General features: G+C 34.0%; 1 protein-coding gene across 1 annotated transcript in view; it reads right to left on the bottom strand.

The window, feature by feature from the left end:
• LOC118193658 (cubilin-like) overlaps positions 1 to 27957 on the bottom strand; it is a 435777-nt gene that overhangs the window by 20910 nt on the left and 386910 nt on the right. The window contains exons 58-64 of the mRNA XM_085826886.1: positions 26003 to 26191; positions 21871 to 21994; positions 21374 to 21585; positions 19387 to 19595; positions 13286 to 13448; positions 11541 to 11761; positions 430 to 571 (exon numbers count right to left, since the gene is read on the bottom strand). Coding sequence (XP_085683012.1) covers positions 430 to 571; positions 11541 to 11761; positions 13286 to 13448; positions 19387 to 19595; positions 21374 to 21585; positions 21871 to 21994; positions 26003 to 26191 — 1260 coding nt within the window. The remainder of the gene's footprint in view (positions 1 to 429; positions 572 to 11540; positions 11762 to 13285; positions 13449 to 19386; positions 19596 to 21373; positions 21586 to 21870; positions 21995 to 26002; positions 26192 to 27957) is intronic.

Here is a 27957-nt window from a genome sequence, read left to right as displayed (position 1 = left end):
TTTCTATAGTCACAATTTGTAGCTACGCTTGAAGACAGTGTTTATACCCATTCCAATTTTATTCATTTATCTAAATTATTTGAATTCTTAGAAGAAAATGCACTATTCTGTATTACTTCCTTTTTTCCATAACTGGTGTCTGCTTACTCTCAAAAATGAAAACATATCTGTTAACAACAGACTTCGTTTTTATGTCTAGGCAGAATAATGAATCTATATTGGAGCCATGTTTTGTATTGGCTAAATAACGTATCTTCTTCTTCTTCTTTTTTTTTTTTTTTTTTTACTTTTTCATCATTTTGTTTTTTCTAATAAGGGTATTTATATATTTGACAGTTAATTTTAGTATTAAAATTCATTTCAACATATTAATTCATTTACCTAATCATTCAAATGAAATGCAGTTTTTTTTGTTGCAAATGTACTTACTTCCATTTTTATATGAGAATGAGAAGCCACGAGCTCCATTATTCACCCCGTCACTATGAAAAGTAACAGAGTATCCACTCTCGATAACAATTTCGTGCGGGTGTTTCGAACCACACAGCCGAAGTGTACTGACATCCTGATACTGGAAAGAAAGGGCATTAATGAAAATAATTGTTTTAAGTTAAATTCAATCTGAGTAGAAACTTTAAAAGCGGAAAATGTATTCATGGCCAGACGTTTGTGGAATAAAAATTTCACAATAAACAAACTATGCAAATTTTATTATAAACAGAAACAAAATTTCTAGATATTTTTGAAGTTCCACAAAATATTGAGTATGTCTATCTTTGATGCTAAGATCGATAATAATAATAATTATTGCTTCACAGACGTGCTAAGATATCAAGATAATTTAAATTAGTCACAGCATTATTATTGGCCCACCAGCGGCCGAGCGGTAAAGTCGCTGAACACTGGTAGTTCGGTCCGAGGTTCGAATCCCGCGAACGGGCTGGCTGCATGGGCGTTTTCGTGGTTTTCCCCATGTGTAACGTATATACGAGCCAGTACGAGCCAGTTTCCCTTAGAAAGTCCTCCACGAAGGCATCCCTCCCCTTAGGCAGATAGCCCTCGAGGCTTTACCATAATCACACACACACACACAGCATTATTGATGCGATTGTCAATATCCTGGATTTTAGCATATAGTGCAGGCACGAGGACGTTCTAGAACGTTCCACAAAATTCTTGATAAAACCCATAAGGAAAAAGTCACATGGGACCAAAGCAGAAGAACATGCTTACCACAGCATTATAGCAGTCTCCCCGTCCGTCACCATCGAGATAGATAAGGCCTGCGCGCTGAGTTACTACGTCACTGCTAGGGAACCGGTCTTCGTGCAGTTTAGCTTCCTTGCTAAACACTCGTTTTTCTAAACCTATTCTATAAAATTTGTATCTCATACTATAAAATTAGTCTAAAACAAAATTACAAGCGACAATATAATGTTTTACAAAGCTTATACGAATATGAAATATTTTCATTTTATTTTGTTGGTATTTATTTTCAAAACAAAATTATTTGAGAATGGTTGGTGCTTTTAAAAGCAAATTATTTCTTTGAAGGAAAAATTAGTTTTAAAATTCAAGTAGCAAAAATTTTTATTTTTATTTTTCTGTACTGTCTTTGTGTCTTTTGTTGATTCTCACCACCGCATCAAATTTTTTGTTTCACCCACTACTTTAACAAAATGTTTGCCAGTGGGAACACATATTATCTCTCAATCTATAATCATTGCATATTTTTATTTATATCTATCATATTAATGTAGCAGGATTATAAAACATCAAACGAATGCAAGAGACTACTTAATATTTAGACTAACATTTAAATGCCTTATATCAGTCAGAAAATTTTTCTGAATGTAATAAATTACTAAATAGTCTATCTTTAAAATTATTTCTTACATACATATTGTATGTTAATCTGTATTACAGTTAATGTTTTCCTCTTAATGCTACATAATTATTCGACAGAATCTGTAGTTTAATTGAGATAATGTTTATTACATAGCTCTGAAGACTATCAATATTAAAATTCCAAATAAGACAGGAAAAAAAGTTTTTAAAATAAACTTATACACTTTTTTTAAAAATATTTTTTAAATATATGAAATACTTAAAAGATTTTTAGAAACTGAAATTTCTTGCAAATATTTACATTATACCTATTTAACTATAAGCGTTATCTCTGTTCTGAAAATATCTTTTCTATTAATATCCACATGAAAAGAAAATATAAATCTTAAAATCATGTTCAAAATTTTTTGTATAATGTAAGCAATTTTTTTTATCTTACCTTACATATCTTTTTGGTGGTGCCATATACTCAACTTAAAGATTGTAATTTAAAAGATAATTAGAAAAAATTGTTTTTAAAACTGCATTGAATTGAAATACAATGAAAACAAGTATGTCTACATATGAATTCAATTACTACTGCTTCTTTAATAACTGTACATTTTTAAAATTTCAGTTTGCAGTTTCGCAATTTAATTACTTTAATATGAATCTTACATATATTACTTTAGAAAATTTTCTATCATTCTCAGAAAGATTTATATTGCATAACAAATTTTAAACAAATTGATTGCATGATAATAACATATATAAAAGTGAACAGAAGCTACTATATTAGCTAAACATATGCATTTAAATTTCATCATGATAAAATGATGTTTAATGATTTGCAAAAAGCTTTGATATTTAAATTTAAGAACACAGTACTCTGTCAAGAATCAAATTTACTCAGCATTTGATATTCTACATATTATGTAATGAAATAAGTGTTATGCTTTTAACCTCTTAGGACAGTTATTTCATATAAAATTAGTTTCCAATTAAAATAAATAATCATAAATTTTGCTGACAATTTTTATATTACTAGTCTTGGTAATTATTACAAAGGATGATGCTTCAGATGTCAAAAGGAAACATAAATTCATCCCTTAAATCATAATGAATAAAAAATTACAACTTATAAAAGCCAACAGAACGTTTACAAATAAATGTGCAATAAAATAACTGATATTTTTTAAATGCAGTGGAATGTTTTCTAAAATATAAATACCTTATTTTAGATATTTGCTTTCTGTAGTGTTTGCAGTTTTCTTTTTAAACAGGGTTTTCTATAGTTATCATTTTTTTACATGTGTATTTAATTATGGCAAAGCACACGAGGGCTATCTGCCTAAGGGGAGGGATGCCTTTCGTGGAGGACTTTCTAAGGGAAACTGGCTCGTATACACGTTACACATGGGGAAAACCACGAAAACGCCCATGCAGCCAGCCCGTTCGCGGGATTCGAACCTCGGACCGAACTACCAGTGTTCAGCGACTTTACCGCTCGGCCGCTGGTGGGCTTCATTTTTTTTTTTTTTTTTTACAACAGTAATTCTTAAGTAAAATGTCTAATCCTATTACAATCTTTTTAAGTATAAAGTGCAATATATCCGCTGTTATGGTTTTCACAGGTAAAATATGCACAACATCTTTACACTGAGAGAGTAAGCTCTGGATCAAAAAAAAAAAAAAAAAAAAAAAAAAAACATAAGCACTTGTTGCTGCATGCTTAGTGTTAAAAGAAGAGCCAACAATATTACCTCCTCTGAAATCTAAATATGGTTTAATTTGTATTTCATCCATCATTACAGAAACAATTCTTTCATGAGGTTGAAGTTCCACAAATTTCTCTCTCACTTAATGAAGGAAGTTTACTTCAAATTGCTCTTTAAAGGGACTTGCATTAAATTGAGTACGAGTTTTTCTAACTGTTGCTGGATGGGGAAGAATTATATTTCCCGAATGTCGTAAAAATTTATACGCGTGTGGAGATATGGAACGCAATAAAGTTGAAAATATTAGCCTTTCTGGTGAGTATCTCCGTTTAACTTTATTGACCGAGAAAAGTGAAACTTGTTCGGCCAAAAAATTAAGAACAGTTTCTTCGACTTCGTCATTCAGCTTAAGAAGGCCCAATAATTCCAAAATTGTATCCAAAATTGACTGAATATCATTTTGAGCTACAGGTATTAACAGAGACTGTACACCATATAATATTTCTTGGAGATTTCTGATATCTCCAACTTTCACAGGAAAGTTACGTTCTTTGCATGATTTTATTGCAGCATTACCAATAAATGCTGAGACACTTAAATCATATTTAAGAACAACAGAGGCTTCAATAACTGGTGCTGCTTGAGTATTGATGTGAATAAATAATGTCTCATCTTCCTTTCTGATTATAGACCAAAATAACGGGATTTGCTGAGTCTCTAAGCACTTTAAAAAGTTTGCATATGTTGAAAACATGTATTTTGCTTCTTCTTCTGATTTCGTTTTCATGCTTTCCTGCAGAGCCAAATGCAGTTGCTGATTTTGTAATCGTATTTTTTTATCATACGGAGATTCTCGATTCTGTTTCTGATAGGATAAATATGCAGGGCAACCCGGAAATAAAGATGGTATTGCTTCTTTCATTAATCGAGAACGTGAAAGAGGTGCACTAATTTTTTTCCCAGAGGATGGATCATATGCACTTGTCTCCATCCCAATATCTTCATCTTTGAAATGAAGTTCGCAAACGTTTGAAGCTTTTCTTAATGTAAAATTGCTCCGAGGTATAGCTTTAAGCCATTTCGTTTTTAAAATTTCATTAGATGGGAAACTGTAGACTCTCACACGAGGACCATTATCATAATTTCCTTTGCATCCAGGAACAATACACTGGAAAGGCATAATGCTGATAACACAATTTCGCACGAAAATATGCAGAAACAAAAGTGTATCACTAAGCAATCAACTTGAAAAAGCAATGAATAATGCACAAATGTTAATAAAACTAACGAAATCTAAGCATCTAATAAGAGCGTGTGAAGTATGTCTAACAGTAACAGTTAAGTATGTCTTGTTAAGAGGCATGTGGCTCCTGGTAACAGCGTTAAGAGGTAGGTGGACAAAGAATACTGAGAAAGTTTCGGGGAGTGTTATTGTGTGAGTTATTGCTGAGGGTCCCTTACTCGTGACGTCACAAGCCAGTTTCGATTCAGAGCGCAGGCCTTCTCTATCTCGATGGTGACGCCCGTCCTGTATGCCCTATCCACCTCAGACACAAATTTCGAAAAATTCTTGCAAATAGTGTCTATTTTTATAAAAACGTTTGAGTAAGGAGTGGAAATTGGTCTCTTATAATCTCTATGGCAGCGAGCTAGATAGCTCTCCACGTATTAATTAAATAGGAGAATAATTAAATTAATGCAAAGAAAAGGCTGTTTTTGGTGCTGCCATCTGTTGGTCCTATTAAGTGTTAAAAACACATTATCAGAGGGGGGGAACTGAAAGGTTTCAGATTTTTTTAAATTACGTCCAAAGGGGTGTTCAAAATTACGTCATTCAAAATTCGATGGCTCCATGTACCGTTGTTTTATCACAATGCGAGAAATATACATACATTTATGCAGATTTTTCATTATTTAATTTCTTCAAATACTAAAATGCAGGACTGTAACATTTGGTGGCAACAGTTTGATTCACTGTTTATAGTGATTCAATGCAAAACCGCAAAAAGAAAACAATAGTCTTTCAGGGGCAAAGCCCCCGGGGAATCTTAACAGGTGGTTTCAAAGGTTGATTCTGCGTCACAAAGGGTTAAATGTGATCTACGATATCGGCAAAGGTGAATGAAATAAGCTTTGGTGAAAACATGTACAAACATCTCTAAATGAATTCGCCTCTATTTCAGTATTGCACATTTTGTATCGATAGCGTAGTCTTTTTCTTTATGAAATTTTAAATTGTTTCGCAGAATTGCAAATAAACGCTGTCTATTTGGTTTCTAAAGCTTTAAGAGAAAATTTTATCTTGTTCTCCTTCTTACAATAAAATGATCAATATTTTAAAAGTAATTATAAATATAGCTGTAACTGTACGTAGAATCTTTCTAACTATTTAATAAAGTGGACTATCGGCATTACCGAAAGTGAACATTTTAGACAATTATTTCAAGTACTTCACATATATTTAGGGTTTCCACTTAAGTCCTAATACCTTTCTTTTATTTTTTTTCCAACGTTGTTGATCTGCAAAAGAAGAATTTATCTACAAGAAAGCTACTATATACTGTTGATTTACAATATTCAGCACTTTTATTGGGTGCTCCTTATTAAATGCTGAAAAATATATCATTTGCATACAAAATGAAACACTTGGTAGTAAAAAATGAGGTAAAAGAATGAGACAATAATATAAATGGCTCGTTTAATAGCGAAATATTTTATCGAAATGGCAGAAAATGCACGTAGAATACCAACACTCCATTTACTAAATTTATTTTAGTTTTCTTAGAATTAATCTTTTGTAGTAAACGGTAAGTAATACATTAATAGCAGGGACAAACTAACTCACTGACCTGGTTCTTATGAATATAAAATGTCTGATAAACATAATCATATTGCAAATGCACTTTTTTTTCGCTGTTGCCAGATAAAGTTGGAAAAGGCACCAAGAATGAATATCGTGAGGTTATAGCGAAACTAAGGAAAAACTTACATATTGAAATAGCAAGATAATACATAATATCAAGATAAGCATAATAAATATTTGATATCTATCAATTAAAGAAATAAAATTACCAGGAACAGAAATGACTCGATTTTTCTATCTTTATGGCTGTTCGAAAAACTAATGCAGGATTTTAGTTATTTAAAATGAAAGTCCATAGAAATATAAAAACTGATTCTTCAACTGAAATGTTTGCAGAATTATATAATTTTATAACATGGTTATAAAGTTTATAGTATTTAAGTGAAGGTTTAGAATTGTTTCAGTCAGAGCATGTTGTGCTTGCTGAATACCACGTTACCAGTTGTTATTCTAAGATAAGCTCTTATGTCTACGATGTGTCTTTATTTTTGCCGATAGTGCTGTCACGCCGGTGGAGGCTTAAGAGCCAACTTTCGCGTTTAAATAGCTTTGCGTAGCATTTGTATAGTAGCTACTTAGATTTAGTTTCAATTAAAATTCTACTTTTGAATTCACGCCAAAAATGCTGGCCGATTTGTAAGCACCAGTTGTGCTTTCTGTTTAACTTGTCCTACTTTTTAATAAAGTAAGTTAGATTCTACGTTTCCATTAAGTTGCACTCTTCTTGAGTGCTGTTTCTTCTTAAGACATAGCGATAAATCGATAACAGGTCTGTTTGAGGATTTGCTGCAAATATTAATTTAGAAGTCAAACAACAAAAATCTGCTTTATATTTTCAAATTTTCACAGGCTAGTTTCGATGGTTTTACCGAACCATCATCCTCAGCTGCAAAAGCGCAAATGATCGAGATAAGATATAATGCTTAGATAAGATAAGATAAGAAAGCCTGGACAGGGGATAAGCTACTGGCGTCATCTGTTGATGAAACCAGACCTAAAACACAATTTCTTTAAAGGAATTCTTTAAAAAATAGATTGGAATTAGGGTCGTTAACTAGAACAGAAAGATTTTTTTGAATGTGAAATACCTCTAGAAAATCCAGTTCACCAATGGAAGATGTTTTTTGAATAATTTTGGCAGCAGAAAAATTGAAAGTGTGATTTTCGGAACAACAATGGTAGGCAACAGAAGACTTCTAACATATGCCTCATGTTCCTTAACGCGAAATTTTAAGGCTCTCTTAGTTTGGCCAAAGTAAATTAAACCACACTGGCAAAGAATCCTGTAAATACCCCAGGAATTCATATCCGGAATGGGGTCCTTGAGAATGGAACTCGGAGTTTTATTGATGGGAGAATAAACGACCCGAAAGTTCAATTTCTGCAAAATACGTGCAGCTTTATAGCTAATCGACGAAAAGAAGGGAATGACAACAGAATTTTTATAATCTCCTAAAACAAGAGTGTGCCTTTTGGTGTGTTGAGATGAGAATTTTTTAACTGCTTGATTAATAATGTTGGGTGAAAATAATAGCTATTGCTTTTAAATAATTTAGTTCTTCATCAAGGGATAGTTTGGAGGAGCAAACTTGAAGGGCATGGCAAACACAGGAATAAAATTAAGCTAACTTGTGTTTAGTCGGATGATATGATTTAAAGTGTAGTGGAAGGCAAACCGATGAAGATTTACGGTAAACCGTAGTACTGAAGTTGGATGTGTTACGTGTGACCAAAATGTCGAAAAACGGAAGAGAATTGCAAGTCTCAAGTTCAAAAGTGAACTGAATGGTAGGATCAATGGAATTTATTGTTGAAAGAACTTTATTTAAATCATCTTTATTACTTTCAAACAGGGCAAAAGTATCGTCTACGTAGCGGAATCATACTGGGAAATTTAAAGTTTCAAACAATTTTGATTCATAATAATGCATGTAGATATCAGCCAGGATGGGACTGATGGGGCTTCCCATGGCTAATTCCTCAGTTTGCTTGTTATATTTATTTTGGAAAAAAGAAAATGTGTTTGTTTCAAACATAGTTGAGTGAGAGAAATTAGCTCATGAATTACAATGCAAGAGAAATGAAATTCGCGAAATCTGGTTTCTAGACCGCTTCATGCACCCTCCACTGGAACGTCGGTAAAACTGAACCATCATCCTCAGCTGCAAGATAGGATATAAGCTGCTGCGAGATAGGATATAATGATTAGATAAGATAAGATAAGATTCTTTCTGTCAATTAGCTATAACGTTGCACATATTTTGTAGAAATTTAACTTTCGGGTCGTTTATACTCGCATCGATAAAATTCCGAGTTCCATACTCAAAGACCCCTATTGGGGACTTGATTTTCTGGGGTATTTACAGGATTCCTTGCCAGTGCGGTTTGATTTACATTGGCCAAACTTAGAGAGCCTTAAAATTTTGCGTCAAGGAACATGAGGCATATGTTAGAAAAAAGGAAACATAGAAGTCTTCTGTTGCCCAAAATTGTTGGTCCTAAAATCGCATTTTCAATTTTTCTGCTGCCAAAATTATTCAAAACCATCTTCCATTGGCAAACTGGATTTTCTAGAGGCATTTCACATTCAAAAAAATCTTCCTGTTCTAGTTAACGACCCTACTTCTAATCCATCTTTGCCTTCAGCCTTTAAAGAAATTATGTTTTAGTTCTGGTTTCATCAACAGATGGAGCCAGTAGCTAATCTCCTGTCCAGGCTTTCTTATCTTATCTAATCTTTATATCCTATCCATATCTTATCACCGATCGTGTTCGACGCACTGAAGTGGACTCTCAGTTTGTTCGTGATAACTGACCCAGTACAGTAGACGGTCAGATCGGTGATACTGAGTTTGCTTTTGATAGTAGTTTAACTTTGATTAGCGTTACCTGCGGGTGACAAAATGTCCTTATTTAGGACACCTGATCTTTATGATGATGAAGCAAGTGGCAATTCAGATTCTGAGTTTTCAGCGAAATCGCAACCAGTTTTCTCAAGGAAAGATGAGTTCCTGAAAAGTCATGCTGATCAAAAGAAAGGAAAAAGCAAAAAGAAATCTTCAAGACCCATGTCTGACGGCGGAAGGACTCATAAATTAGAACTTGATGCAAAGACAGATGCGAAGAAATCGGATAATCCTAATCCTGTCTTAGACCAGTTTATGGAAATGATTAAAATACACGGAATTGAAAAGATTTGTGACGTGATAGTGAAGAATCCACAAGCTAAAGACGACCCACCTGCTAAGCAAGTCAAGCCAAGCGAAAAAGACGAATTAATGGAACAAAGCTCTGAAAATGCATGGAAACCCAAAACCTAAAAAATTCTGGTTCCGATGGATGTTACTCATGGAAACCGCTTTCAAGGCTTAGAAGTAGGCGGAGTAGAAGAAGAAGAAGGAGGAGCTTCCCCAACGGAGACGACGCCACCAATTGCAATCCCACATAAAGATGTTGATTGTCTACAATTAGATGGAATTATCGGAATTTGCTGCAGATCAGAACATGAAGCCTCAATGAAATCAAATTTGATTCATGTGTATACGAAATTAGTAGATGACTACAGACGAGTTACGAAAAGGCTTGAAATGGGGAAAATCCCATTCCACAAGTATCAATTGTCCAGTGAGAAGAATGTTCGTGCAATATTGAAGGATCTACCAGAAACCATCTCAGAAGCTGCGATTTATGAGGATCTTGAAAGACGTAAGTACCCAATCATGAAGGTGAAGCAATTCTCACGGTCTAGAAAAGGTGAAATCGAGAAACTTCCAATTTTCTTTTTGGAGTTTAAAAGGAATGTGGCCGGAAATGCGATCTTTGATTTAAATAATATGTTCAGCATAAATATTCGCATTGAAAAATACTCTCCAAAGAAAAGGCCAACTCAATGTTACCGTTGTCAGGCCTTCGGCTACACAACATCTATGTTCTAATCAGATTCATTGCTGCAAATGCGATGAACTGCACATAACAAGCGAATGCAATAAGAAGCCAGATAAAACCGACTTGTGTTTTCTGTGGTGAAGACCACGTAAGTAGTTATAGAGGCTGTAAGGTATATGAGAAAAAATTCTCGAAAATGGAAAGAAAATTTTCAATTCGAAAAGAAAGTCGCCCACGTCCACCCAGCATAGATGATTTCCCGAGCCTGGTGAAGACTACTGAGAGGGAAATTAGTTCGGAACAAAAATATTCCTATAGTAAGAAACTGAAGAAACCCAAAATTTACAATGTCCGGAACTTACCCATAGCTCTAAAGAATTCAGCAAACTGGTTGTTTGACGAAAACATCACAAATCTGACGGAGGTAATTATTCAATGCATCGTAAATATTCAGAGTGCAAGAACTCGACTGGAAAAGCTGAAAGCAAGTCAAGACGTTGGTTGCTTTTTCAGAAGAGAACTAGTCACTTGACATGCCAAGCCCCGCCCACAGTGCAATTGCTGACTTATGGACTGATTTAATATTATGAAAAATTTTACTTTGACTTCCCGGGTTGTATCTTGTGCTACTTCAAAACTCTCCCCTGAATCTGATTTTCTGCTTAGCTTCGATCCTTCGGCCACTTCTAGCGACCAGAACTGCCTGACTACGGTCTAGCTGCATTTACGTTCCGGGTGATAGGTGTAACTTGTGTACAAGTTCCGGGCGATAGGTGTACCTTGTGTACCCCTTGCTTGTAGAAAAAAGCAAGTAGAAAAAAGCGAGAAGCTTGTAGAAAAAAGCAAGGTGTACCTAAGCGAATTGCCTATGGCTTACTTAAACGATTGGCGATAGCTCTTAGAAGCTGAAGCCAAAAGCAAAAGATCCGCTCCGCTCAGCTCTGATTATGTCCTATCTTGTTCATTTGCGATTTTGCAGCTGAGGATGATGGTTCGGTAAAAACCATCGAAACTGGTCCTGTGAAAATTTGAAAATATAACGCTGATTTTTATTGTTTGACTTCTAAATTAATACAGTCATAATTCCTACAAATATTTTGAAAGTGTCCACTTACTATGGGTGATTTCACACGATTCCTAGTTTTAAACAAATGCAGGCAAAAGTACAGCGAAGTAAAAATAAAATAAGTTGTTAGTAAAAGTATTGAAACAAAATTCCTTCGCTTAAGGAAAGTAAAGTAAATTACCCGATACTTTCTTTGAATTTCTACATAATCTCCATTGCAAGGTATGTCCATTTCATTAATAGAAACCTGCACTGAGCCTCGATAGAAAGGTGATGCAGCTGACGTATTCTTGGAGATGGTCCAGGTGCATCTTAAGTTGACTGGATATGGACCTGGGTAATTGGGAGATGTCAAATTTTGAGCTGATGATAGAGAAGTCAGAGCTGTAGTTCCACACGGTGCTAAAAGGATGAAAACATTATATAGTGAATCAGTTTTTACTCAGTACAAGACCATATTTTATAATTTTACATCATATTTTTCCTATTAAAAGCGAAAAAAGTATTTAATTTAAAATGAAAAAGAATCTGAAAGCCTTCAAATTTGATATTACGTCCAAAGGGGTGTTTTTTTTAACGTTTTGTGTGTTACCTTCATTTACTAAATATCACGTTCTTCGCACTTAAACCATAAAGTGCAGCTCAACAGCAATATCACATAATATTTTGTAGAGACATTAGGTTAATTTTGGAAGCTGGAGAGATGAAAAATTAGCAACTGCCTTCGCCGGGAATCGAACCACGGACCTCTGGAATACCGGCCCAGCGTGCAGAACCACTACACCACGAAGGCAAGCTAGGAAAGCGAGAGAAATACCTTATATACTCCCACTTTTTAAAGGGAGACTGGGTTTTCAGGGGATCGCCAAATCCTGGATGGATCCAACACCCTTTTAGTTCGGCCGCCACTGTAGAGACATTAGGTATTTTTGCAAGCAGGCAGAGATGAAAAATAGCAAACGCCTTCGCCGGGAATCAAACCAGGGATCTCTGGAATACCGGCCCAGCGTGCAGAACCACTACACCACGAAGGCAAGATAGGGAAGCGGGAGAAAAATCTTATAATTTAAAAATGCATATCTTTAGAATTTGCGATACACAGTTTCCCTCGCTGGAGATAAAAATGTTTTCTATTTGTACAGTGTTGACATTGCTCGATTTGAAATCGTTGAGTTTCTTAACCAAAAAGCATAAATGCGTTACAAAATATGAAACAGATAATAAATAAAATACCAAATTCCAAATTTGGGCTCCCAGATGCCCATTTTTGGGTGGAGACGAACGTTATTCGAAATTTGATGGCTGTAGGTACCATTGTTTTATCACAATGCGAGAAAAATACATACCTTCACTCAGATTCTTCATTATTTAATTTCTTTTAATATAATACAGGACTTTACTAATATTTACTAATATTGGCAAATATTTAAAAAGTGATTCGCATTTTATAATAAATCAACATAAAATGCCAAATGGAAATTAATAACCTTTCTGGGCGAATTGCCTCTTTGGGTTAAAATTAAAACTTTTGACAAAAGCCCACGTAAGAAATGTTTTCAGTATGTTGCTCGTGTTTCTATGAGCACAATGAGTTAAAACGGACTTTAAACGAACAGCAATTTATGTAGTGAAGTAATTTTGCAGTGATCAGTTCACCATTAAATAAGGATTTCCGAGAAAAATACAGCACTAAATAAAAAACAATCTATAATAGTTTTTCAAGCATTCTTGTGGAATGTTATATTGTGAACGCAAACAGGTATGCATTGAAAAATCCAAGAAAATCAGATCAATAGCAGGCCGCCAAAAATTAATTGTTAGATTTGACTCAAAGCAAACAAAGAAAAAAATCAAGTTGAACAAAATCATGTAAAGTTCAAAATGAGTATGCCTAAATTCAATTTCTGAAACATGGAATGTACTTACAAGGAATTAGTGAGTATTTGATTGTGAATCCAGCCAGGTTTACGCCATCATTTGTGTGAAAAATAACAGTCGCTATGTTCCCAGATGTGATAATCGGTGAGGGAGGAGTTGAGCCACAGTAATGACCGATGAGTGGACTGTCTTTTGACATGCCATCTCTCAACTAGGAAGGAAACAAAACAAATTAAGGCTCATTTGTATCTTAAGTTAAAGCTAACCATTCCAACAGTTATAATACTTCTGCGAAAAAGCAAACATTATTTATATCTTAGAAATATAATTTTATTTTATTTTGGCCAATCAAAATTTAGAAATTGTACTCCAGAGCTATACAGTAGTAGTAATAGTAATAAAATATTTCTGTAAAATCTGTTTTATTATTATTAGTTATTATATTAGAATCTGTATAATTACAATTATTATTTTTAGTAGCATATTAATTATTATTATTATAATTCTGTACATCCTGATTTTATTATTTTAAATTATCACCAGAATTAGAGTTTTGGAATTGATCATTGAAGCTGTCCAAACAGAACAACTTGCATATTTTTATGTCCAATTAAATTTAGTACTACTAAAATTCAATTCAGTCCAGAAAGGGAAATTTAAATGGGGCAATAAGAAAGCAAACAAAGGCATCTTAAATACCAGTGCAAAAAGAAAGGCTAAGTTAAATATGCGTTTCAACAGTTTTATTGTTTTCTGCGAAACATTTTTGTGAAACACTTGGCTTGTTCAAAGAATGGAACTTGTAGAGATGTATTTCATTTCGCCAATACCTATTAAAGAATCACGGGGCAAAGTCTGGTATTCTTCAGCATAAACTACAGGCTTTAAAAATACCATTGAAGAATTATCTTCTAGACTTGTAGAACAAAGCAAAAGACAGAAGAAGGGTCCATAAGATCCTTTTATTTGAACACAAAAGAAGTAACAATGACCCAACTTAGGTTTACTTCTGGCTAAATTTAAATAAGTAACTAAGACCCTTTTATTTGAACAAAAAAGAAGTAACAATGACCCAACTTAGGTTTACTTCTGGCTAAATTTAAATAAGTAATTAAGACCCTTTTATTTGAACACAAAAGAAGTAACAATGACCCTACTCAGGTTTACTTCTGGCTAAATTTAAATAAGTAATGTTGAATTAAAATCAAATTGAATAGATTAACCTAACGGCTCAGACAAGTTTACTTCAAGTTACACAAGGCTTACTTCTGGCTAAACTCAAATACGTACAGAGCTTAAATTGCGCCGGAGCGCACCGGAGCCCCACATAAGAACGCTCCGGCACGCACTTTTTTCTGTTAATGCAACACAGTTTCAGGGGGAAAATTTTTATTTAAAAAATAAATATGAGTTGAAAGACGATTATAACTTCCGAATAAATGCCTGTTTTTCTCCGGTTAAAAACCGTACGGAGGTGTTAACACTTTTAAGGAAAGAAGATCCTCTCTTCACATATCAAAGGTCTATTCTCCAAGGAGTGCAATGAATTTATATGAGAGCAGGGGTAAAATGTTTTGTTCTTGAAAGCACTAAAAATTATCACTTTGGTTGTGTACTTCCAGCGATAGTGACTTCTCACTGAAGAGCTCCTGCAGACATGAACTATACAACCAAATACCAGGAACAAAAACTTTCACTTGTGCAGATCTTACATTTGTTCCCATGTTGTTATCATATAGGATTCGGAGGAAACTTCTTTTGTCCAGTCGCATTCCACTTGACAGCTCGTATTGTACGGGCAGGGCATCGTAATCAGAAAGCTTAGGATTCTAATCTCTTTCTTTTCGAAGCTACATTTCTTCATTTAAATTTTTTTTCCATACTCCCATATATTGTTTTAATCATTCTCTCTGTTCTCATTAATGCCGCTTTAATTACTTTTATTTTTTTATTGTTTTGCTGGGAAAATAATGGTTTTGTTTCTCTCATCCCTTGAAATCGTAAATTATACTGTATATTCAGGGCTTGAATTCAGCCGGAGGCCAGCTAAGCTATTGCTTAGTTTTCTGAATGATAAGGCCCGGTTTTTTATTTATTTTATTTAACCATTAATCGTGAATTTAATAATTTATCAAATTTTATTTATATCTTTATATTTCATTGAAATTTAATTTTAATTTAATTATTAGTCATTTTATCTTTTATTGGTTATCTGATCTTTTTCCCTTTTTCCTGACAGCCTTCCATAGGGCTCCGGCACTTCGGATTTTAGAAATTAAGCCCTGACTACGTAATGTTGAACTAAAATCAAATGTAATAGATTAGCCTAATGGCTTACATTATAAAGTAACATGCAGGAAATGCTCTGGTTTGTAGAAGATCTGCGATACAAGTCTAATGGCTTAACCAATAAACCAAACCTTTTAATAACAGGATGTGAACCTCTATATGGATGCAAGTTTACGTTATTTATGTTATATCAGTGCTCAAAAGTTTGCAGTGAGAGATTTACATAAATTTACTTAACCCATTAAACTGCCATGATCCCATTTAGGGATTTTAATTAGGTTCGCAACAATGGTTACTTTTTTTACATTGTTGCTCAAACCTTTCTCAAGCTTTTGCATGAATTGTTGAGTAGTAGTTATTAAATGAATGAGCTGGAGAGTATCATTTGTGAGAAGAAGTAAAATTTTTGTGAGTTTCAAGATTTCAACATTTTCAAAACGCCGATATGTCAGATTATTATGTACATCATTTCCAACTCCTGTATACTGCTGTGTTCTCTAATGGTTTTAGAATATTGATTAACAATTTATTGCCAATGTTAATTTTATTTTCCGGTGAGGGTTTTTTGAATGCCCATCTCCATTTAGGGCTCATGGCAGATTCCATCTATATTCCATTTATATTGCAATTTCCAGTCTCTGTGTCGATCTAGACACCAAGAAATAAATGTAAATTAATAGAAAAAATTTGGCAGTTCATGGGTTAATATGTTGATGTTGTCATAATAAATTATTCTTTGGTATATTTAAATGACCATAATAAAATAAATCTATTTATTATCATCAAAGAGAAGAAAAGAATCTTAGAACGTGGTTCAAATTATCTAAAGGGTTTCAAAGTGATTTATGATTTTTGCTTGTTTTTGATACAAGGACAAATAAAATTTGAAGAGAGTGCAGAAAACTATTAAGTCCACATATTATCAGGAACATATTTTATACTCAATTTTCAAATATGAAATACCTTTTCTTTATCATCAAGGTTATTTTGGTATCAACTCCATATCGTTCTCTTACATCCCTACTAAATCTGCTGATGTATCACCGCTTTTGGACTTTTAAAAAGTGGTTTCTTCAAACGTCAACCCATAACCCTTCTTGGACTTTATATAGCTGTTCCAGAAGAATGGGGTAAAATAGCTCTTAGATACTACAAAAGCTTTATTGTCTTAGAAATTAATGGTGTTGAAAGATAGTCAAGAATTAGGGTTATAAAGTAGAACATTTAAGAAACACAAATTTTAGGCAAAATATTTCTGCAAATGCAATTAAATTTGTCTAAAAAGTATGCTAACGGCCCCTGTAGCTGGAAGATACTAGGCCGGCAGTGTGGCGTCTGTTATATCGAAATTTTTAGTTCTTAATAATTTTAACTTTAAACTTCATGGTGCCGGACAAAGCTAACTAAAAAAAAAATAATCAAAAATCAAATATCAAATAATTCACATTCAAGATCTAATTCATAATATTCATATATCATTTCGACATTCTTAAAAATATTCGTATAGTAAATCTATCAATCAATCGTATATCATATCTATCAATCAATAGTATATCATACCTATCAATCAATCGTATAGTGGTATAGTACAGTTTAACTTTTTAGGTTTGCGTTGTGAGTAACCTATGTAAAGGGAAAATCAATAACTCCAAATTCAATTAAACTCCATGTTTCTTAAAAGCCTCCCGGCTCAAACAAATGGAGGGACATGACAGACCACAGTAAAATATACACAGCATAAATACACAAATGCCATTAAATTTTAAACACACATTTATTAAATTCTTGACTATTTTATATAATTAAATAATGGATAACTGATCAGTATCCTACCACATATTTTCCAAGTCAAAATAACACATAATACTACACCAAATTACAGCTTACATTAATTAAGATTAACATTGTTTTTTTTAAAATTAATTAGGTGTAACAAAATTTAATCCTCCAAATAACAGGTTCTTATTAATTAGAAGGTAACGTTTTTCTAGCTCACAAAATTCAGTAGGTGAAACAAATTTTAATCCTCCCAAAACTGGCATTCACTTGAAATTACATATAACTTCTCAATTATTCTAACTGTAATATTTAATTTATATAAGTAATAACAATATGCTGGTAGATAAATCACTATTAACTGTTCTGCATTCGGGAAAACTAAGAAAGAGAGAGAGAATATATACTTAAAAAAATTTCACTCACAGATGGAAAACAGTTTTTCCTGATTAGCCGGATCCTTAGTGTCCAATCCACATGGAAATGAGCCAAGCCCATATTTCTTTACTGTCCATTAGGTGGGAACCAATAGTCCAATTTAGAAGGATCTTTTATCTGTCCATTAGGTGGGAACCAATAGTCCAATTTAGAAGGATCTTTTATCTGTCCATTAGGTGGGAACCAATAGTCCAATTTAGAAGGATCTTTTATCTGTCCATTAGGTGGGAACCAATAGTCCAATTCAGAAGGATCTTTTTTCAATTCAATAACAGGTAGCTGAATATACACCAGTTTTTTTAGCACAATCACGTGCATCATCGAAGCGTCGAGACAACATTTATGCTGAATGTTTCGGAAAAAGGCTCTTGGAGATTAACCGGCGATTCAGGTGAAGAGAGGAAACCTGTGCTAAATTTTCTTAGTAGATTTTTCTCTATACGTCTCAATCAGCTCTCAGTAAAAATGCTCTTTGCAGCTCTCACACAGTTCTCCATACATCACGCAGGAAAATGTTCCTTGCATCTCGAACAAAACTTATATCCCGCAGAAAAGAAAACGGTACTCAGTCCCTCTTGCACAGGAAGCCCGCAGCAGAGCAAAGCGCCCGACGATCTTTCTTTCTCTTTCACATCGCGGCTGCTCAAAATTCACTCAAATCAAACTCCGCTACAACATCACCGCAGCCCGCTTGTACAAGTCGCTCGCCCCGCAAGGTGGGAGCCCCGCAAAACTTTCTGCTTCTCCTTTCCTTTTCGCTCAGAAATCTGAATCAGAATGATCTCTAGCCTGGTGCAAGCACGCAGGAAAACTCGGTTTCTCCGCCTCTGTGAGTTCATAGGCTTTCAAAAAAATCATAAAATTAAATCTTACCAATCCCGGAATTTTATGTTATCTAAATTGAGAAAATGACACACCCATGACGAATCAAACACCAGAAAATCTGACAATGAAATCCGAAAAACATCTGCATAACGTGAGAAAAAAAATAGACCCCCCAACTAACAAGTGAAACTAAGCTTTTACGAAAATCCAATTACCAGCCATTCCCACTGTCTTGAAGTAATAAAACTGCAAACTTACAAAGCGACAGGAAAGTGCTTTCCGTTCCACACGCATTAGCTAAAAAGACCCTACTGCCTCCATTGTTAGTAGAAAAAAGGCTATAACCAATAAACCAGATGTGTTTCCTTGCAACCGTCTCCCGCCTTTGTTACAATTCCTACTCAAGAATAATGAGTTAAATAAAACCTTAAGAGCTTAAGAATACTTTTTTCCAGATTAAAATACACATGAATACAAATAAAAATATTAGAATAATAATAACTTGAAACACATATTAATAATTGAAATTGTCGACATAACACGTCTGTCTCAAAACTAATCTGCGTCGTGGAAAAAATCTCAGTGGTGTCTCATGAAATATTGCTTCCTAACAGTGTGCGGGCGCTATACTTGCTTACCTACTATGCATAGCTGTTGTTGACTATACTCTCTCTCTCTATATATATGGTAAAAAGTTGTACATTTTCTGTTAAATAAATATAACCTGGATTTCAATTTAAATGTTACACTGTAAAACTGAAGGATAGCAGTATTAAAACTTTCACCGCGGATAGTCTTTAGAATGTTGTTTTGACACTTACCTCTACATAGTCGTAAACGCATGTATTATTTCTGGAACTCTCTACTTCGAAACTAGTGAAATTCAGCAGAATGACTTGGTTAGGAGATGAATTCATGATGAGCCAATTACAGTCTAGATTAGATTCATACTGTCCATCTGAATCCACATCGACAGATTTTATTTCTCCAGTTGATGTATTAAGCATACCTCCGCAGCCTTGAGAGGAACCTAAAACATAAGTCTTACTGTTAAATCTGTTCTGAACAAATTGCAATGTACAAGACTGAGTACTCAAAGCCAGCTGTTCCAGATAACGTATTGCGATAATTAAATTATAACAAGAACTGGCGCCACGAAACGGCATAATAACAACTGACGTCAACATTGGCATCAGTTGCAATTACGTCAGAGGCGACGAAAGAAAAAAAAATAACTGGTGGATAAGTTCTTTTCAGGCGTAATTTTGTTGACGGTTAATCAATTGTTTGGTTAATTTTGGTTAACTTTAGATTTAGTTAACACTCATGAACTCTGATTAATTTTAAATATAACATTTTGCAGTATATTTTATTACGACTATCTAGCCCTACACAGGCAATTCATATAAAGCAGTATTAAGGCATACATGTAATCTTAGAAAAAATGAACTGAATGCACCAATTTTTCGTTCATTAAATTATAACGTTTCTATATCTCCATATCTACTATTTAACTTGGAAGATCTCAGAGTTTTTGTTTGCTACTGATGAAATATATATAAATTAACAAACGTAAATTTAAAAGTATGTATGTTACCGTGAAAGATCGAAACTGGAGAATGTCGGTGAATGTCAACACATACCAAATACGCCGATGAAAGACTGCATGTTTGGTTACCTTTTTTAACATTCTGACAATCACCGTAGTATGTCAACAAGCACACTTATGCTCTGGTAGAGGTCGAAACGAGAAGACAGACAGACAGGCGTTGCAAAAACAAGGGACTCCGGTACAATTTAAAGTGTCATAATAGTATAAGTGGTGCAATAAGTAAGTTTGTATAACATCAATCACATAATTAAATAAGTTTATTATTGGCGTCATTTTTTTTCTCATTTACAATGTTCGTTTTAAGTACAACAGTTTGTTTACTTATGCTGTTATTTAAGCTTTCTCCAGTTTTTACATGTTTTAACATGTTTTAATAATAAAGTATCTGAAAACATAACTAAAATATTTTTTTGTCAATATTCACCTTTAGTGCATTTGCTGATACTTATAAAGTGTGAATTTACATTCATTAGGGGTGCTCGTCTGCTCCCAGATTCTAACTAATTATATAACCTTGTATATTGCCCAAAAGTATATAGTTACATTTTCTAGCATATATATCATGTTTTTAGTAAACGGGAAATTCTACGTGCGAAACACACACTATTCATTCTCAGTACAGTTCATGTAAGACGTAATGATTTCTTTGATGAAAGATAGATTATTTATTAGCCGCAGTCTCCTGGTTGATGTATAATCGGATATTAATTTTATCACTTTGTAAGGCAAAAGAAAATTATTAAATGTTTTTCTTACCATAAGTATTGTAATAAAAGGCTGAAAATCCTTTTTCTGTCTCCTTGTATTCAGAATGGTAGCGCAGAGACAGCTGATTTCCAGTTGATTTGTATAGTACTTTGTCTGAAGTGCAAAGTCGACCAATCAAAGGTCCTGTTAAATTTCCGTCCCGTACCTCTAAGTACTACTAATGTTTTCTTACCATAAGTACTACTAATGTTTTTCTTACCATAAGTACTACTAATGTTTTTCTTACCATAAGTATTTTCTTACCATAAGTATTGTAATAAAAGGCTAATGTTTTTCTTACCATAAGTATTGTAATAAAAGGCTGAAAATAAAAGGCTACTAATGTTTTTCTTACCATAAGTATTGTAATAAAAGGCTGAAAATAAAAGGCTACTAATGTTTTTCTTACCATAAGTATTGTAATAAAAGGCTACTAATGTTTTTCTTACCATAAGTATTGTAATAAAAGGCTGAAAATCCTTTTTCTGTCTCCTTGTATTCAGAATGGTAGCGCAGAGACAGCTGATTTCCAGTTGATTTGTATAGTACTTTGTCTGAAGTGCAAAGTCGACCAATCAAAGGTCCTGTTAAATTTCCGTCCCGTACCTCTAAGTACTCACGCGAACAGGTGTACGAAGATTTAAGGTCAAAGGAAGAAAATCTGAAGTAAAAATTAAAATAAAAGTTGGAATTTCTTTAGATGGACATTTTTTAAACATAGTTCATTTGAAGGACTTCACAAACTCTGAATTAAAAATGCATCAAATCCAAGAACGTTCAGGCTTATAATACAGAATTTTTCTATTAGCTATTATATTACTATTAACTATTGTATTATTGCATTATTATTATTATAGCATTAACTTCATATGCACTAATTTCTATACGTTATTATTTCAGCTGTACTTCTACTGTGACGTGAATAATTTACGTATAATTTACGTACTTGAGCGCTATTACTTTGTTGGGTTGAGCTACTATCTGCCAAGTGCAGTCCATGTAGTTTAAAAAGTTTAAGAATGGTGGAGTAGCGATCACGCCCCGTGGCTCAGTAAAGATAGCCCCACAACCTGTAAGAATAAAAGGAAGAACTTAAAACAATGTAAATATTTACATAGCAAAGAGATCAGAATTTAGTGCGTCACATAGAGGCAAAGAGACGCACTAAATTCTGATCTGATGAAATATATTTTATTTAGAGAATTTGCATTTGTACTTATATACTATATAGTATATATTATTGCGAAAGGCTACAGCCTAAAACATCGCGGCAAAAATATCGCGAATGGAAACGAGCCGGAGGAAACAACGCAAGGCGAAAACGTCGTGGCACAAAACATCACGGGAGAAAAGAAAGCAAAGGGAAAACATCGCAGTTCTAAAACACCGTGGTCGAAAATAACGCGGTTCGAAAACATCGTCGTCGAAAATATTGTGGTAAAATATAAAGTACCTACAAATCATCGCATTACGATAACATCGCACACGTGTGTTTTTCAAATCCCATACTAACATATTATGCAACTGACTTTCGTCATAACTAACAAATCTACATAAAAAATGATTGCAAGCTATACATGAAAATTTTAACGACATTGTAAGAATAAGCGGAAAGAAAACAAAGTATAATTTTCATCAAAACAATATCAGATTCACAAATTTGAAAGAAAATAATTTGATAATTAACTAAGCAATTTTTAGATAGGTAACGTTATGCCGTTATTTATCTTCGTTTTTCTAAGAGTTTATAGACTATTTTTCATAAAAAATTTTCAGTAAAACTTTATAAGAAAGTTTAATTTTTTAATGACCTCCGTTAATAAACTATGTAAATTAAAATTTCTATTAGTTGCATAATTTTCTACTCATTTTCAGTTTTTAAATGCTTAAGTTTCCTTTTCATTTTTTCAGCTAGATTTTAATAGTTCATTATATATAGAAGTAAAAGAATCCCCCTTTCCTTCTTGCTCTCCCAGATCATAATGCGAACATGCATTTACAACTTTTAAAACCTGAAAACGCATGTGTGCGATGTTATCGTCCCGCGATGATTTGTAGGTACTTTATTTTTTACCACGATATTTTGTACCACGATGTTTTAGAGCTGGGATGTTATCTCTTTGCTTTCTTTTCTCCCATGATGTTTTATACCACGACATTTTCGCCTTGCGTTGTTTTCTCCGCGACGTTTTCGTCCGCGATGTTTTCGTCCGCGATGTTTTTGAAGCGAGGATTTCAGGGGAGACACCGTTGCGAAATGCCCGGCGGCGGCCCGGTGAGAGAGCAAAACGGGGGGGGGTTTGGGGCTGTCAGAAAATGATAGGGAAAGGTAGGGTTGTCAGATTTGTCGCAAAATTGTACATTTGGCGAAATTTGGCGATATGTCATAGACGGAATGAGAACATTCAAGAACGCATTTTTAGCGGTTTTCCCCGAGGATATTCTCGAAGGTAGGTTAAAGCTATATATAGCCTGCCTGCGCGAGAACTGTAGTGTCTTGAGTTCACAGATCATCTTGAGAGAGTTCAACCGAGTCAAGAGCTCTACTTTTACTGCTATGCCGTGAAGCTGTCTTTACCATTATAGCCTGAAGGCTGCATTGCTGCTTGTTTCAGCATGTTTGTGGACCATAAACGTGTGTTTGGCACTGTCTTGTCTAATAGTGCTAACTATCGAATAAATTGTGTTTTGATTCTTCATCAAGTGCTATCCTCAATTACTCCAAACCCACGAACCCGTAGAACGCAACAATATATATATATATATATATATATATATATATATGTATAATATATTGGAGAGGAAATGTTTTTTTATATCTATATATAATATATTGGAGAGGAAATGTACAGTGTTGCCATTGTTCGCTTTGAAATCGTTGAGGTTGTTTATCAAAAATTCGTTTAAGGTTTACAAAATTTCAAATCGATAATAAAACAAATTCCAAACTAGGTTTTCCAGATGCCTAAATATTCAGTGGAGGATTACTTTATTCAAAAGCTAATGGCTCTACGTACTGCTGTTTTATTACAATGCGAGAAACATACATATATTTATGCAGATTCTTCATTATTTAATTTCTTTAAATATAACACAGGTCGATAATATTTGGTCGCAACAATTTGAAAAGTGAAACAGACATTTAAAGGTTTTGACGTAAAATGCCAAAACGAAATTAATAGTCCTTCTGGGCTAACGCTGTTTGGGCTAAAAAACAGCAACCCATCAAAAACTCTCTACTAACATCACTCATACAGAATGTGAACCTTATCGCCTCCCGGATTTCCCCAAATCTCCTGTGTACCGTATACTAGGATTAAACTCTAATGTCATTTACAAAAGAACAGAATTTTTTGTGAACGTGAAAATCTCCAAATATATCCAATTCAGCAAGTGAAGAAAAACGTCTCCTTTGATTTGGTACCAAATACCAACGCTGTTACCGGTTTCCTGGTAATCCCAAATCGACTCTGTTTCTGTTATGGCAGCGATTATATTTTTACATGCCAATGTTTTTCTGAAATTTAATCTGAAGTCTTGCTTCTTAGAAGTAAACTTTCTCTCATTTGATACCGGTTTTCCGAAAACCTACATATTTTCTGAAAGCTTATATCACAAGTAGAAAACTGCTAGGGGCAGGGTTTAAGAGTCTTAGGGTTTAGGAGCTATAGAACCTGCAAAGTTTCATTGAAAGGTGTATAGATTAACATATTCCCGTTATGCGTCTCTATTTCTTGTATGTTAATGCATTGTCTGCTTTCGAAGTACCTGATGCTAAAGTTCTACAAAAACAACCGGTACGGGAAAGATTCAGCCTCTGGATATTCGTTTTTTGCAGATACTACAAATCTTTTGTTCGTTACATAACGGACACGGTCATTATCGAGATACAAGAGCACATTTGGCATTGCGATAGTTTTCTGGCTCTGAAGTCCTTTTCCCTATACCAGTTCAGCGCTCCTAGTTTCAAGAACTTGAGTAAGTGTGCTTTTTACAAGGGCGGATGCTTGAACGACGAACCTGGAATTTGGATTGCGCCTACTGCTTTGATTCATTGAATTATGAGTGTGCAAAGTAAAATAATCCCATTGTGAACTCACTTTCTGTCCATCTCACTGTTTATTTGATGAATTGCACATTGATTACCTCTTGTAATGGATTTTGTTTGAAATCAATAACAGGTCACATTTTCAACATCCCAGCGTATACTGTTTCATCCTTTATATTGAGATCTCCCCCTTCGTATCAGTAAAGTGTTGGAAACTCTTACATAGCTCCTAAACACTCGTCCCTCTACCCCTAAGGTTTCAAAGTTTTCTACTTGTGACATAAGCTTTCAGAAAATATATGGGATTCCAGAAAACAGGTATTCAAAGGCGAGAAGATTTACTTGTTAGTTTAGTGACCGAGGGCTGCGTGATTTGTAGTACGTGACGTAATTTGTATTACTGGAATTTAAATTACCGTCGATTGAACTTTGGTTTTCGTTTGTTGGCTTGTTCTAATTAATCGTTGTCCTATTACGTTCACTAAAGAAATATGTCTGGCAAGATAATTATTCTTTTTTCATGACTTAGAGTGAAAGGGTAAGAAAGTTACAAATAAATAAAGCGGGGTCTTCGGCATTCGTCAGATGACATTTTGTATTCCTACTTTGCAGAGTTTATGTGGCGTCACCAATACCGAGATCAGGAGAGGAGGGATCAAATACGTGATTATATGACTTATGTATGTGGTAGTGGTCATCCGACGATGACGCTGAGACTTAGCCAAGAACACACGAGGTTACATTTTCTGCGTTGTTTTGGGTGACAGTCATCTTGGAAACATTGCTTTTTGGCGCCATTCTTGGCGTCCTAAGAAATCGCCAAATATATCAAGCGGCCCCATATGTTAAACTTTTATCAATATATCATTGTCATTAAAAATTTAGCAAACGTATTTGATAATATTAAACACTATATTAGTGATGAACGAATTCATATGCTAGTTAGTCCAAAAGTTCAAGATAACTAGATAAAGTACCAAGTAAATTATTATGGGGTTCTTAAATTAGTGCTTTGCAGCTCTGTACTTACTCATAATTTCGTAGCTTAGCAAAAATCCATTAGATCCGTAGCTGACGTCAGTAACGAATCTTACCGTCACCGGCCCGAGTAAAGTGCGGGTTGCTGGTGGAATGCTACCGCAGTATTTACCTTGTTTGTTATCATCAGATACCCGTATCTGATATATTTCCAAGTAATCAAATATGCAGTCCGTATTTTCTGAAAAAGATAAATAGTTTTTAGATTAAAAATTGAATATAGTACATATATATATAATATATATATAATTGAAAAAGAAAATGTAAAGCGAACTGGTAATTAGACGAAAGACCTATCTGGTCTCAAAAACTTTTGCGCATAATGCTGCAAAAAGATTTGAAAGAATAGTAGTAGGTAGGAACATTGCAGCAACCTTGCTAAAACGTTACCAGGAGCTGTAGCTCCACGAAATGTTGTTACATAGTACTCCATAGACAATAAGCAATTTGCCCGGTAAACTGGAAAAACTGTATAAGCGCGATAAAATTGCCAAATTTTAGTGCTGGAAGACTTGCTATTGCACGAAAAAAATTAATTAATCTGACCGTTGTGTAATGTGAAAAGATAACTAACATGAAAAAAATGAACAGAAAAAAAAAATATATATATATATATCAGGAAGTTACAAAAACATGGATTATAAATGTCAATATATAAATTGCCTATACATAAAAAATTAAAATTAAAATTGCCAATATATAATATGCCAATACATAAAAATTAAAATCAAAATTAAAAAAAAATAATAAAAAGACACAAAAAAAACTAGCTACAAAAACAATAATTAAATAGCGGAAAAATGGCTCACTCGCACTCTCAGTTGGCTTTTCAAGGGAAAAAACTGATCTACGAAATAGGCTAAATACCATTACGCGTTTCGCCGAAACAGACCATTGAAGCTCTTGTTTAAAGTGAAAAAAACTTTATACAAAAGTATATTAGTATTTCCGAAAAAATTCTTTTGGAATAAATCCTTTTTAGTAGCTCCACTGCTCTGTCTCTTTTTCCCGACGCGTCCGCTGAAATATACACACACACACACACACATATATATATATATGAAATGTAATTTCTCATACATTATTTGTTTTGTGCAGCCGGGGCAACAGGAATGAGAGAAATTTTGGAATATAAAGTGGTAGGTTTATTTTAGCATCCATCTCACAAGCGTTGTTTTTCGTACCTTGAGCAGAAGCCCTATTTATACATATGTGTGCGTCACGAGGCTCATCCAATCAGCGATATTAATTGAAATCACGAGGTGACGCTATCTTCTCATCAGGAGTGTTCTTAAGGACTTTATGTAATACGACAGATTTATGAGTTTGGCGATTTGGCGGGCGCCAACAGGTTAATATATTTCATACTAAAGAAAGGATTTCGCCAAAATTTAGGAACAGGGATGCAATTTAGGTAGAGAATCGCCAACACATTATTAAGCAATATTATTAGAATTTAATTTAATCAATTGATTTAAAAATATCATTACAGATTATCCCTCCCCCATCTGAAAAGGCTTGTAGTCGCGGCCGTCGACCCAAGACAGTCCAGATAGTGAGAGCAGAAAATTTAGTTATTAGGAAATTAAGTGAGTAGGAAAACTGATTGGATTTACCTCAAGGCACACAAAATGTTTACATAAAATATGACATAAAATATTTGAATATAATTAATACAGTATATAAAATATAATAAATGATTAATGAAATTATAATATAGTAACTAAGTGCAGAACAAATAAAGCACTAATAACATATTGCTGGTTAGCTACGCGGCAATAGGAAATAGTAATATAACTGAATTTGTAAGTTTATATCTTAGGGCATGCCATTCACAGTTTGTGTATGAGTCCGTACAATCATTAGAGTTGTCATTCAGTCTTTTACTGGTCTTTGGAGATCTCCGTATCATTTAATTAGCGCTAGAATTATGGATTAGCATTGGCA

The sequence above is a fragment of the Stegodyphus dumicola genome, chromosome 11, assembly GCF_044657685.1.
Source record: "Stegodyphus dumicola isolate Sdum_Otavi_A_Nest chromosome 11, ASM4465768v1".
Taxonomy (NCBI): domain Eukaryota; kingdom Metazoa; phylum Arthropoda; class Arachnida; order Araneae; family Eresidae; genus Stegodyphus; species Stegodyphus dumicola.
This window is presented reverse-complemented; position numbering and strand designations above follow the sequence as displayed.